Here is a 13,918-nt window from a genome sequence, read left to right as displayed (position 1 = left end):
ATAATTTCCCATTTATGGTTTTTGGCAAAGTGAGGATACTGTAGTCCAACAGAGAAAGTTAGTGAAGCATTCTGCTGACTACAAAGCAGGCAGATTGTAAGGCATGCCCATGATTTTCTTGAGAATTACACATTCAAAAATCAGTTATTTTAATGATCTGAAATGTCCACGTCTTCCTATGTGTCTATCAGAATCTATTTATTTGTACTTGCAATCCCGCAGGTAAAATTAGAATTTTTAAAAATATCATTGGCACAGTCAAACATAATTAACTGAAAAATTTCCACACTAAAACAGGGGATTTTTCTCGTAAAGGGATGAATACATCTCTAATGTTTTGGGGGCATATTTCTAAAGAATGCTTCTAGAAATGATCAGAAATGTTCATTTTCTCTCAGATGTTTAAGGAGCATTTTCAATATCTGTCTTACAAGAATACAAAACTATTTATTTAAAATGTTCAAGTGTACCGATATTAATCTTTCTTCAAAATTCCAGCTGAAGAATGGTAACATAATCTCTACTTACTTTGCTCATCACTTTGAGGAGATCTGAGCTCTGCCAATTATGTAGAAGTGATTCCTGATCATTACACGCTTGCACTTTATTTCCATTGCATCAATGGTTCTGGAATCTCTGTTAACTTCCAACAACACCCATAGTCCAAAAGCTCCAATAACCACTGTCTCTCAGCTTGGCTTGCCACATTAAGTGTAATTTCTGAAATTAAATGCTTGATCCTGATTTAGATATCTAACCACAATAGTTTTCTTTATCCGTGATATAAAGTCCCACATCATGTGTATTTAGACTTGTGATATAAAATATCCAGAATATGGATGGTCGAGTATTTTTGAGCTAAGGTGAAAATAAAGACAACTTGCCATTCAAAATTAGTGTGTACAAACACATGCATACATACATACACAGGTACACATGCACACACAGATGAATCTTTAATAAGTTAACAAAAACCGTACTTTGGAAAATATACTACTACTTAAAATAAGAAAGTTATACAATCTTTTAAGAAAACTGATAGTAACCTGATTTTATCCACACTTAACAGTAAAAGTACTGTATTTAGGAGAACAGAAATTCCTTAAAAGAAATATGATTTATCTATGTGTCATAGCCAGTGAAATTTCATTGAGGTTTTTCTATAAGTTATAAGATCCCACTACAGGCAGGAAGTTCACTTACAATCAGAAAGGAATATCAGTTATATAATCACATTTCCCACAGCATTCCACTAATCTCTCTTCTTAAACAACCTTGCTATTATCTATTATGATCAGCACCCTCAATTTACATGCATGGTATGCATGTATAAATATACCAAAAAATTAATGTAATTGAGGTTTTTTATACAATTAATACCTATTTTCAAATATTTCACAACAATACAAGCAATTTAGGTGCTGCTCATCTCTATTTCCTTCAGGAAGGTAATTTATATCTTAATCACTTCTTCTTAATTTATATTTTATATGGCATGTAGTGTTCAAATCTGGCCTTCCTGTCTAGCAATGAGCCTTTTAATAATATTTACCACTTAGCTAAATAGCATATTACTGCCTGCTTCAATTTTCCATGCATATTCTAACTGTTGTCATTATCTCAAATGGTAAATAGAACATTTTAATTGACGCTTCTTAAAACTTCTTGTAAATATTTGGTAAGAGGCCCTAGTGTCATATCCGTCAACACCTACTGGGAACATCTGTCATTTGAACTAAGACAAATTAATTCATTTTAAGAGTAGTCATTGTCATTCAGTCTTCATCAATCACAATAGCATTAGGATGAAAAATTCTAAGAGGATGTTTTGAGTAAGAGTTTTCCAAATCCACACATTTCAATTTAACATAATCAGAAGTATATTATACATCTTTGTAATACATGCATGTAACAGAACACAGCAAGTAGGAATCAGAAAGATACCTGTCACAATTCGTAAGCAAGAGAGATCAGGGAGCTCTTAAGAAGAAATTACACTCTTGTTTACAGATCACTTACCACTGAGACTTGACAGAAGTGTCCACAACATAGTTCACCTAATTGTCTGATACTTCCCTGAAGTTTCTTACCACAGAATGTATTAGACTTTACAAACATGGGGAAAACTAAAGTGAGTGTTAGGCTGGATAGAAATATGCCCAAGTAACCCAGTGTTGCCCAGACAGGAAGTGAAGCGGTTGTTTTGAATTTTAATAGTTGACTTTTACTTTCTATTCCTGGATTGGGGGGTCTCAAGTGAAGACACTACCGGGCTATCATTAACTGGATGATCTTACCTCCTTCTCAATTATTCCACTAACCTCAGGGGGGAGGCCCAAATCAAGGTTGTCCCCTCTATGCAGATGTATATGTTAAATTGTAGGTCATTAAAAATTTGACCTTCACACAAGCCATAAAATACTTTCAAGAAAAAAAATTTTTAATTTAATATACATTACTGACATGTTCCTTACCCATAAGTGCATTTGTAATAAAAATAAAATGAGAGGAAATGAAAAACTAAGCAATAAAATTTAACAGCAACTCTTTTCAATAAAAGCCAGTCATTAGGCTTTTAAAAATAACACGAAAATCTACAAAATCTTAATCTAAAAAGATGACTTTTGCTACCATTTAGCAACGTCATTACATGGGTACATGGACTTAAGTTTCCCCTCTTTAGACACACAGTTGCTCTTGGACTAGGATACAGTGGTGAGAAGCTGAGTAATACAACCCAAATTGAATGTCCTCAAAGGCACTGAATCAGCAGAAATACGTTGTGGCAGTCCTGCTTGGGTGTGAACTTTCACTTAGAAGGTGATGAGTTAAGTCTCTAAGTAGATCCATTTTAGTCCCATCTGAGAGAAAGTATTTACCCTCACAAAACCTGTAAATGGCTCTGAGGTCTTCCCACAGTACTTAATTTTTCCCACTCTGCCTTTACTGATGACCACGTGCTTTTTACCTTGCTCTCCTACAACGTGAAAAATCTCAGAAGATTTATCTGTATTTCACGTTCTCCAGCACTTTTGCCGGTGTGAGCCTGTTATGCGTTCCTCAAAAAGAATAGATTCTTCTGGATGGAAAACAGCAAATAAGTGGAAAGAGACCCTAAATGACAGGTTTACAAGGAACTAAAATGCCACATACTACAAACACACAACTGAAAATTAAAAGAGCAAGGAAAGAAGGGGCAAACACCATGTATTAAATACAGAAGAAAAAAGTTTTTACAGAAAGAGAAGCCACAGATAGGGAGGAGGGTTACATTTATTTTCTCATTTTATAAGACAAAGTATCTTCACTTTTGCCCCCAAATTATTATATAAATCTCACCAAAAATAAAATTACCTTTTGGGCAACAAGAAAATATTGATTTACTGAAATAAATATCCCACCATTCCCCTACACCCAACAACCTGAGTCACAAAGTAAAATAGAGCATTTACACATTTAGCCTGGAAAGAATTTTAATCAAGGTGAGGTTAAGCCTGTACATTAGAATTAGAAAATAATATATATCACATAAATGATATGGTATTATGTTTGGTACTATTAAAAGTTTCCCTTCCTTATAAAGCATCTGGGATAATAATTAAAGGAAGTTTTAGAATCAGTAGTCTTAGCAGGGCAACTTCATACCATCTAATATTGCACACACGCCTAGTAGCATATGCCAATTGTCTTGGATAGGAGAGTGAAGAATCCCAGATGACGTAAAATGTTTCTGTTGTTAGAATTATGCTAATTTCTCAATCAATCATTTTAAATATTGCATGTAATCTTTGCTTAAAAAGGTTTTTCTGCCCTGTCTAGAGGGCCCTACCGCTATAAAAATCTATTTTAACAAAAACAACACTTGCCTAACCAGAGACCTGGTACTTTCTTCAGTTTCAGAGGAGCAGCACAAATAATACATTTACATAAATATGTATAAAATGCGGTTTGGCCAGAGTAAATGAGATGTATGTTATCATAAATCCTCTCAACACATCCCCGTTGTCATTAACATCATCAGCATCAGTCAACATCATCAACAAAATCACCGCAACACTAACCATTTTCTCTTCTTCCCCCTCCCTCTCCCTTAGACTTTCTTACCTCTCTCCCTCCTTGTACTGACTCCGGTCTTTTCAGGTTCAAACCCTGAAAGAGAAAAGAAAAAAAAAAAAAAAAAAAAAATATATATATATATATATATATATATATATATAATCAATCAAAATAGATTACTGATGGCAAAGAAGAACTAATAATTAGTACTAGTGCAAAGATTTTGAAGTGAAAAAGAATTCATTTAACAAAGAAGATCTGAATGTACATGAATATCTCACACATATGACAATGTCTATACCTGAGTAAGTCTTCAAAGGTGGTACCAACACACTTCTTGCTAAATCCCAGGACCATAAGTAAAAATAATTGCAGCACTGGTGATTACGTAGGAAATATTCAGGATTTTTTCTCGTGAAAAGGACTTTCTTCATCTTCTATTATCATAACTGCTTTCTACACTAAAAGGAGAGTGATTCACCTTAAGTCCCCAGTAAACACTATGCATAATTAAATGGTAGAAGAGTTCATCTTTTTCTTAGCAGGCCTATTGCAAAATATGCTTGTGGCACAGGAGTCTGTCTGTTCATCTATCTATCTTCCCTGGAAATACTGCTATTTAGAAAGCAAAATAATGGGAAAAAAAATTTGCCCCCCTCTAAACACGATAAAAGCTTCAATTCCTGTTATTTTCCCTACTGTAGTAGTTTTATATGTGGAAGGAACTGTATGAAAATTGCAATAAAATGTGATCTCATAGTACCTAATTCTTCCTTTTTACCTTCCTTCATTTTTGTTACCTTTTATTCTCTTTCCCTCTGTCTCTTATCATGTCCTTTAATTACTTTACAATACATATTTATTGTATATGTACTGTGGGCCAGACACCATGCTAGATATTGGGGATATAAGTAATAAGTAGTCCTCAAAGTTTAGGAGATCATTGACTAGACACACAAAAGTGAAGGTAAAACTTCAGGAGAATGATGTCAGGTATACAAAATTTTCTCCGAGCCTAAGATGAAAGAGGCTCATTCAGCCTGTGAATGGGCAAACACACAAAGGACCACAGAGGAGGATCACATCTAAACAGTGTGAAAGGCTGAAGAGGAAATGCAGAAGATGAACAACATGCAGCAGTCTAAACACCTGACTACTCAATGTATGGTGACTGGATTTGTAGTGTACCATCACCTGGGAGCTCATTTCTAATGCTGACTCCACCCAAGACCAGCTGAGCAAGAATATGTATTTTAACAAAATTTCCAGGTGATTCACATGCACGTTAGAGTTTGAGAAGCACTGCACTAAGAGGTCTAGGAAAGGCAAGTGGTTTAGTTGGCATATACTGTGAGTTGTGCAAAAAGGAGCAGTGGGGAAATAAGGCCCAAAAGTTGACCAAATTGTGAAGTCTTTCAAGAGTAGGAGTTTCGACTGTTCTTTAAGCAAATGCTTACTTCGACAGCAGTCTTTGAAAACGGGGGCATATAACAGATCAAGGACAGACATATATGAGAACTTACATATTCTCATAATTTAGTCTAAACCTACATCTTATTTTCTATTTTTCCTAGAAACACTATCAGAAGAAAAATGGAAAGAATACAAATAAGTATTGGGATTTACCTTTATCATAATTTTTTTCATCTGCCTCTAAATTATGTGACAGAGCTTTTAGAAACCTTAACCTTAACCTTAACTATTTTTCACATTATTATGAATAATTTTGACTTAAGTTAAAGTATTTTTCTATTTCTGATGAAAATCTGAATAGCACATAACCTTAAGTATATATTCTACATTATCACAATACATCTGGTAAGAAATTGACCTGTAAGAAATATATACTAGACTTTATTGTATTTCTAGCTTTATATTTTGGAATTTAAGAAAAGATTGTAACTGCTTTTTGTTGTCACATTAAGCTGCAGATTTAGAGTGTAATATAAGGAAAATATTCATAAGATAAAGTTTTTTTCATTTGGTCACAGCATTTATGCTTAAAAAGGCAAAAGATTATTAAGATCTGAAGAGAAACCAGAGTGTTAATGCTTAAAAGGTTTTCAAGTGGTTTTTAAATTTTTACCTCATATATAAAACATTTCTTGAATTGTTTAGATAAAAACAGATGAACAAAAATATTAACTAAGTCCACTTTGTCTTTTTTTTTAAATTTTTATTTCATATTGGAGTGTAGTTGATTAACAATGTTGCGTTAGTTTTGGGTGTACAGCAAAGTGATTCAGTTACTCATATACATATATCCATTCTTTTTAAAATTCTTTTCCCATTTAGGTTATTACAGAATATTGAGCAGAGTTCCCTGGGCTATACAGTAGGTCCCTGTTCGTTGTCTATTTTAAATATAGCAGGGTGTACATGTCGATCCCAAACTCCCAGTCTATCCCTCCCCGCCACCATCTCTCCCTGGTGACCATACGTTCAGTCCACTTTGTTTTAAAAAATAGACTATTACTCTACTGACTCTAGAAAAGTCTCTAGAATCAACCTGGCAAACAGTTATTCTTGTAAATAAATGGCAGCCTGATTTCTGAGTTTAGAAAATTATCTACATTTACAGGATACATCTTGAAGAGCCTAAATTTCATATGAAATAAGATATAAAACAAAATTTTAGAACATTTCTTAAACCTGGCAGTGTAGGCTAAAAAATTCTAAAGTGGCATTCATGCTCATAACTATTAGGATTTGGGAAACTCTAATGATGTGCTTTCGAATTTAGACAGATGTGGGCTTAAATCTTCAGTTTGTAACCTTCTTTTGTGTTCTAACAAATTATATAATATTTCTCAACCTCATCATTTTTTTAGTTGAAAAATAAATATAGTAACTATATCATGTGGTTACTATGAAGATTAAATTAGATAATATGTGTATAGCACTTAGCAAAGGGTCAGACACAGCATATCCCAAAACAGTAATTGTTATCTCCTCTTCGTATTCTAATTTTTATTATCATTATTATACTTACATAACACATCTAAATATAAGATAAATTTGAGCAAATATCCTGATATTTTGCCTTTCATTTGAAGAATGCAAATTATCATGCTTTGCTTTAACTCCTTGACATATTTATATTTGTAATGGTGTTTTGAACTTCTTGTCTGTTAATTCTATCATCTGTCATTTCCAGGTCTGTTTTTATTGACTGAATTATTTCCTGGTTATGAGTCACATTTTCCTATGTTTTCTTATGTCCAGTAATGTTTTCATTCATTGCCAGATATTGTGATTTTTATTCTGTTTAGTGCTAGATTTTGTTTATTCCCTTAGAAGGGGTTAGGATTGTTTCTGGCAGATGGTTAAGTTACTTGTGGGTCAGACTAACCCCTCTGAGGCTTGCTTTAAAAACATTTTTAGGATGAGTCTGAAGTAGTCTTTAGAGTTATTTATCTCTATTACGCTTGACCCTTTTGTGCTCTCTACTGAATATTCCATGTATTCAATGAGGGTTCACTACGCTGGCTGATGGGAATTCAAAAGACTCCCAGACCTGTGAAAGCTCTGGGAATTCTACTTAAAGTTCTCTTGTAATTATTCTTTTCCAGCAGTTATACTTTGCCTAGCCTTATCAAATTTCACTCTACATATGTGAAGACTGTTATTCAAATAAAATTCTCAGAGTAACACCTATGCAGATTTCTAGAGTTCTTCTCTGTATGTTTCCCTCCTTTCTGGTAATCAATCTTACAAATCGAAGCTGCCTTGTTCTTTCCAAACTCAGATCTTTGTCTCCTCAACTACAAAATTTAAAGACCCTGTAGTTCTGACTGGCCTGTCCCTCCATGCACCATGGTCCAAAAACTGCCTCCAGGCAGAAATCCGGGTATTGCAAGACTCTCTGTTTTCCTTTTCACAGGTATTATAGCGCTTCCCTGTCTACTTTTTAATGTGTGAGAGTTGTTTTATATGTTTTGCCTAGTCTTCTAACTATTGAATATTACAGTAGGAGGGTAAGTCTTATAACTAGTATTCCTTCATGAATAGAAGCAGAACTCAAGGTAAATATTTTAAGCTTATTTTTTCAAAGGAGGAAGTTGAAGCTTACAAAATTTAAATTATGTGGTCTGAGTACCAGAGCTAGTGAGTACAAAAGCAAAATTTAAACCAATATATTAAGAGCCTAGATACCAAGTTCATTTATTTATTCCTTAGTCAAGTTTCTTTAAATTCACACCAGTCAAAATCTTTAATGTCTTACATACTTATGAACACAAATTTATCATAACATGCAACTCATGCCTGAGCCATGATGATTCTTCAAGGCAACACAGTGATTAAGAGGAGCTGGGTGTCAGAACTTTAAGAAGAAACATACCTGTTTGGATGAAATAGGAGCTGGACAGTCAGCATGCCAGCATAGATATGATATATTTTATAAACTTAGTCATAATTTAGGAACTGAATTATTGAAACACCAATCTTGAGGTTGAAGAACTGAGTCAGAGAATTTGATGGCAAGAATTTGGGACCCATATGGGCAGAGGATAATGAACTAAGGATTTCCATATGCTAACAGGGCTTCAGGCAAGAAGGTGTTTCAATGGAGAAGTCAAATGGTCTACTGCATAATAAGATTCAGTAAGAATTCTTGAGGTGTAAAGCCCTAACCAATGGCAGGAATTAGTACGAATCCTAGAGTAACACTAAACCTTCAAGATGGAAGTTCAGGTGGCTTGAGTGGGGAAAGTTGTTAAGGGTGAAATATCAACTTAACTTCCAGCTTTTGCTAGGAAAACTACAGCAGTCTTGGGTTTTGCTGGCTCTTATTGATAGTAAATTGGTCAATTTACTTGGAAAGATCAAATCATATTACCATCCTAATTAAACGAGCAATAACATTTAAGACAGAAATTTTTCAAAAGAAATATTAATCTCAAGGAAACAAAGCCCCTTTTTAGCCCCTTACATATATACTACACAATTTTCTCATTTTAAAATTAAAAAGTACTTGGAATTTTCCAATTCTGTGTAACCTCCACTAAAGCATATATTGAAATAATTCAGAAAGAAATGAATGTTTTAATTCTATTCACTAAGACAATCTGACTCTTAGAAAGACTTGAAGTAGACAAGGAACAGTAAAATTACTTACGTCCATATAAATACATCTGTACACTAGTTGACTCTTAAGATTAATACAAGATATATAAAATTTTAATTGGTATAAAAACCCACTTCATTACTCTTAAATACAAATACAATATTTATTCATCATATCTTCCAAAAATCATATTTGAAAGTACCCCAGGAATACAGTTGAGGAAAATGTATTTCCCTTATTACACATATATTGTCACTAGAGAGTATAAACTCTTTGTGTTGATCAAAATTAAGCCCATGAAACCTAACCAAAATGTTATAAATCGTAGGAAAAAAAAATTACCCCAAAGCAAATATTCTGCAATGTGCTAAATTAAGATAATTTAGTAAGCCTTAAAGGGAAAAATCTGTTAACTGAATAAAATGGAATTTTCTACCAAAATCTCTCTTGCAGAACAGGATTCAGACATCTGTGTGAACACCCCCAGTAACTATGCTAGGGTACGAGGTCATCTCTGTCTAAAGTATACATAGGGGCGAGATCTCCTTTGTAATGATTACAAATTCTTCCCAAATTGCTATCATGTCATAAAGATTTTCCCCGCTTCCCTATAAACAAAAAGTGAAAAATATAGTATCCAGTACCCCTAGATTTGGCTGCTTTATTTTCCCAATATGGACAACTATAGAATGAGCAGATTGGAATAGGTATTTCATTTCTAGCACTCTGGAGATTTCATTGTGATAATTTTCTTAACTGTAGAAGGTAGTTATGATTTAACTGGAAAAAACCAAAATTAATTTTTAAAAGACCTCACATAACTGTATGGCTTTTACATTTAGCCTCAACTTTGGAGATACAAGAAAGAACTAGAAGGAAGTTTAAATAACATGTAGTTCAATCTCTTCATTTGACAGATGAGGGGGCTCGCAGCAGGGAACTTAACCTACAAGTGGCAGACTTGGAGCTTGAACTCTGGTCACTGGGTCCCAAATCTAGGACTAATTATTACCACAGCTATAAAAATAACTAGTATTTCGGGGGTGATCTGTGTGTGTCAAGCACTGCTCCAAGTGTCTTCCCTGCATTAATTCAATTCTTATGATAATTCATTTTATTGCAGCTATGGTATATGGCCCCAAAGAATGGCAAGAATGTTGGTAAACCCTTCTGGCCTTCCTGCTTCTTACCACTACATTTCTTCTTCAACAGTGGTATCATTTTGGGAAGAAAAGCACAGTCTTGGAAGATGAGGGCAATGTTCAACTCTGGGTTTGGTCCACCTACCAAGAAAATGATGTGCGAGTGGAAGGATATAGACGGCTGTACTGGATGATTCCTGTAGAGCTTTAAAATCTAATATCTGTGTTATGTTTTAATTTTTAAGACAGGCAGTCTGGTTCTCTTACAGGTTCTTGCTATGCATTTTTCTATCTTGTACGGCTTCTTGGTGAGACTGATGAAACTATTCAAGAAGTTAAGAAATCCCAGTGAGTTTGAACACAGCTTGATAAACCTACTGTCAACCTTGTTCAGTTCCTAAATCCTGGTTTTCTTAATTTGGATATCTACTTTTTCATCTATCAGCTTGCTGCACAGACTTTAAATTCAGCGTCAAGTTTCAGTTATATTGTTGATGAAAAATCTTTAGTTGTATATATGGATTTCTAACCTTAGCCGTATCTAGGATTGATTTTGTAAGTGATAGTATTGAGATGTGTGACTAGTTATAGGTTTACAGAATAGACTCATATACTCAGAAACTTTCCCAAGGCTGCTGAACCTACTTAAAAACTCCAAGAATTCACTCTTATGTATAACTTCCAGTCTTCCTTTAAAGTTAATGAACATAGTTTAAATATTCATTGTGAGTCTCATCTCTTTTTTAGCCATTACATTGGAAAAACTTTTTTTCTTATACTGAAATTATGTCACAGAGAGATTTGTATTCGCCTGTTTGAAAATTCTACAGTTCATCAGGATTTGAGCTAAAATCCATCCAAAGACAAAAACAAGAGCCAAATGTAAACACTTATCAAACTCTGTTTTTCTTTTTGAAGTTAGTCATTCTAGTCATCTTTGAAACTCTATACCATAATATCTGCAATCCATTCACTGGAAACTTTGAATTGCTCTTCATTTCCCTTTTCAAAAACCAAGATAATGTCATTGTTTTCAGGGACTCCACCATTCTTCTGACGTTTTAAAAATGGAAAATCATCCCATATTTGTAAAATAATGTTGTAACTACATCACAGGATACTTTTAAATGTACACATACACATTTTACAAAAATAGTATACATTTGTTGAATTTTTACTAGATGACAGGCATTATGCTGAGTACTTTACATGACTTATTTTTTTTTATTCCTCACAATTATGTTGCAGGTATCACTATTAATTCCTATTTTGGGCATCGGGTGATTGAGGCAGAGAGGATAATTAACTTGCCCAAAGAGACACAGCTAGAAGGAGGTGGAGTTAATTATTGAACCCGGAGTATCTGATTACAGAGCTCCTTTTGCAAACACTACACATAATACCTTCAAAAGTAACTATTACTTTATGTCTTGTGTGTATGAGATGAATATCTAATATCAATTAGATCAATATGTGTTTAATAAATGAATGAGTAACCCATTAGTTGAGTAAACCTAATCCCAGAATTATATTAAAGTTTTTACATATTGAAGAAGTAAATGCAAGATAAATTCTTGGTTTTGAATTCATTTAGCATTTGGAAATAACTGTGAGAAAAAAGTTAAAGTAAATGAGATTGGATTCCAGAGTTCCTAATTTCTTGGAAATAAATGTAAAATTCAACTGAAATATTTCCTGGGGCAGACAAAGATTAAAAGAAAATTAATGTAACTATGTGGGCACAAATAACATTTCATAGAGTTTGTCTGTGATTATCATTGCTCTAGGCTATCTTAAATATTAAACAAGTATAGTACATCTACACCTCCAGTTTTCTAGTTCTCATCTTGGTATATTGCATAAGTTAAATTTCTTCTGCTCCAGGGACTTGGGTTCTCATTTTTTATGAGCTTATATACAATGAAATTTGCCCTGAAACTAGAATATTTCCAGTATTTCTGATGTTCATAGCTGGGTGGTCATTTGTGATGAAGGTGTCTTTTCATTTCCGATATGAGACTAATCAACAACATAGAATTTCTACTATGCTTTTAGGTAATATTATTTCTGACAACCTCCATCTTTTATTCTAATTCCAAAATAGAAAGTGAAAGACATAGTTTCAGAAAATAAGTAATCCCAAATATTGCCAATGAAAGGTGTATTGCTTTAGAATCCCTTAGTGGTGGTAAACATCAGTCCAACTGTGAATTTAAACAGATATGGACAGGATTAGCACCTAATGTGTGGGATGCGGCATCATGAAATATTTGAAAATTTATCCCTTGATTAGGCTAAGCTAATTGAATCATTAATCTGTCTAGTAAGCTGTCTTTTATATTCTTACTACAGAACATAAAAAGAGAGAATGGGCTTCCCTGGTGGCGCAGTGGTTGAGAATCTGCCTGCCAATGAGGGGGACACGGGTTCGAGCCCTGGTCTGGGAGGATCCCACATGCCGCGGAGCAACTAGGCCCGTGAGCCACAATTACTGAGCCTGCGCGTCTGGAGCCTGTGCTCCGCAACAAGAGAGGCCGCGATAATGAGAGGCCCGCGCACCGCGATGAAGATTGGCCCCCACTTGCCGCAACTAGAGAAAGCCCTCACACAGAAACGAAGACCCAACACAGCCATAAATAAATAAATAAATAAATAAATAACCCCCCCCCCAAAAAAAGAGAGAACGTACTAAAGTAGTTCAAGAAAGAGGACTAATAGACAGAATATGTTTATCTATCAATCTATCTGCCTATAACTTCTGACTCCATCTCTTTCTAAATCCACCCCCGTCACTCTTTTACAGAATCTGGTGCTGTTGATAGTTCTTGTCTACGTCAAACATTCTTCTAACATAGACTTTTGGTCCAGGTGCTCATCCCAGCAGGAACTCTCTCTAGATATCTGCATGACCAAAATCCTACAGTTTCTCAAGTTTTTGCTTACATCCTACCTTCTCAGTGAGGTATACTTTATCCCCCTATTTAATATTATAGTCTACTGCCTACTTCACTTCCAGGGATACTTACAATCTTTTAATATACTGTATACATCTATTATTATAGTATATTACCTATCTTTCCACATTAGTATTTAAGGGCTACAAAGACAAGGTTCAGATCTTTGCTGCTATGTTTTCTAAGTTATCCCAATTGTTCAAACAGTGCCTGGAGCATGGTAAGTGCTAAATAAGTATTTAAATGTTTGTTGAATAAGTGCAAATAGTGCATTAGGTTCCTGCTTCCATTTACATGGCAAGAATATATTTAAATAATTTTTTCCTCCACTATCAGATTTTGGGTGCAGAGAGTAATAACAGAGTTCAACTTATTTGTACCAGAATAAGATCTGAATGGAGATATTTTTAACTACTTCCTATGATCCTTGTGTTACCAAATTTTTACCTGGGCATATTTTGAGGCACTTTTTTAAAAAAGTCGAGCAATAAATGTCCATCAACAGAGGAATAGATAAAGAAGATGTGGTACATATATACAATGGAATATTATTCAGCCATAAAAAAGAACGAAATAATGCCACTTGCAGCAACATGGATGGACCTAGAGGTTATTACACTAAGTGAAGTAAGTCAGACACAGAAAGACAAATATTATATAATATCACTCATATGTGGAATCTAATTTTTAAAAATGAC

The 13,918-nt window shown here is 34.2% G+C and overlaps 1 protein-coding gene across 6 annotated transcripts in view; it reads right to left on the bottom strand.

Annotated features, from left to right (window-relative positions):
- Positions 1-13,918, bottom strand: part of CCSER1 (coiled-coil serine rich protein 1) — a 1,319,150-nt gene that overhangs the window by 430,241 nt on the left and 874,991 nt on the right. For all 6 annotated transcript variants that reach the window (XM_082461685.1, XM_082461686.1, XM_082461688.1 and 3 more), the window contains one exon: positions 4,105-4,149. In XM_082461685.1, coding sequence (XP_082317811.1) covers positions 4,105-4,149 — 45 coding nt within the window. The remainder of the gene's footprint in view (positions 1-4,104; positions 4,150-13,918) is intronic.

This window comes from Balaenoptera physalus (assembly GCF_965194825.1).
Source record: "Balaenoptera physalus genome assembly, chromosome: 5".
Classification (NCBI taxonomy): Eukaryota; Metazoa; Chordata; class Mammalia; order Artiodactyla; family Balaenopteridae; genus Balaenoptera; species Balaenoptera physalus.
The sequence above is the reverse complement of the archived record's forward strand: the minus strand, read 5'-3'. Positions and strand labels throughout refer to the sequence as shown.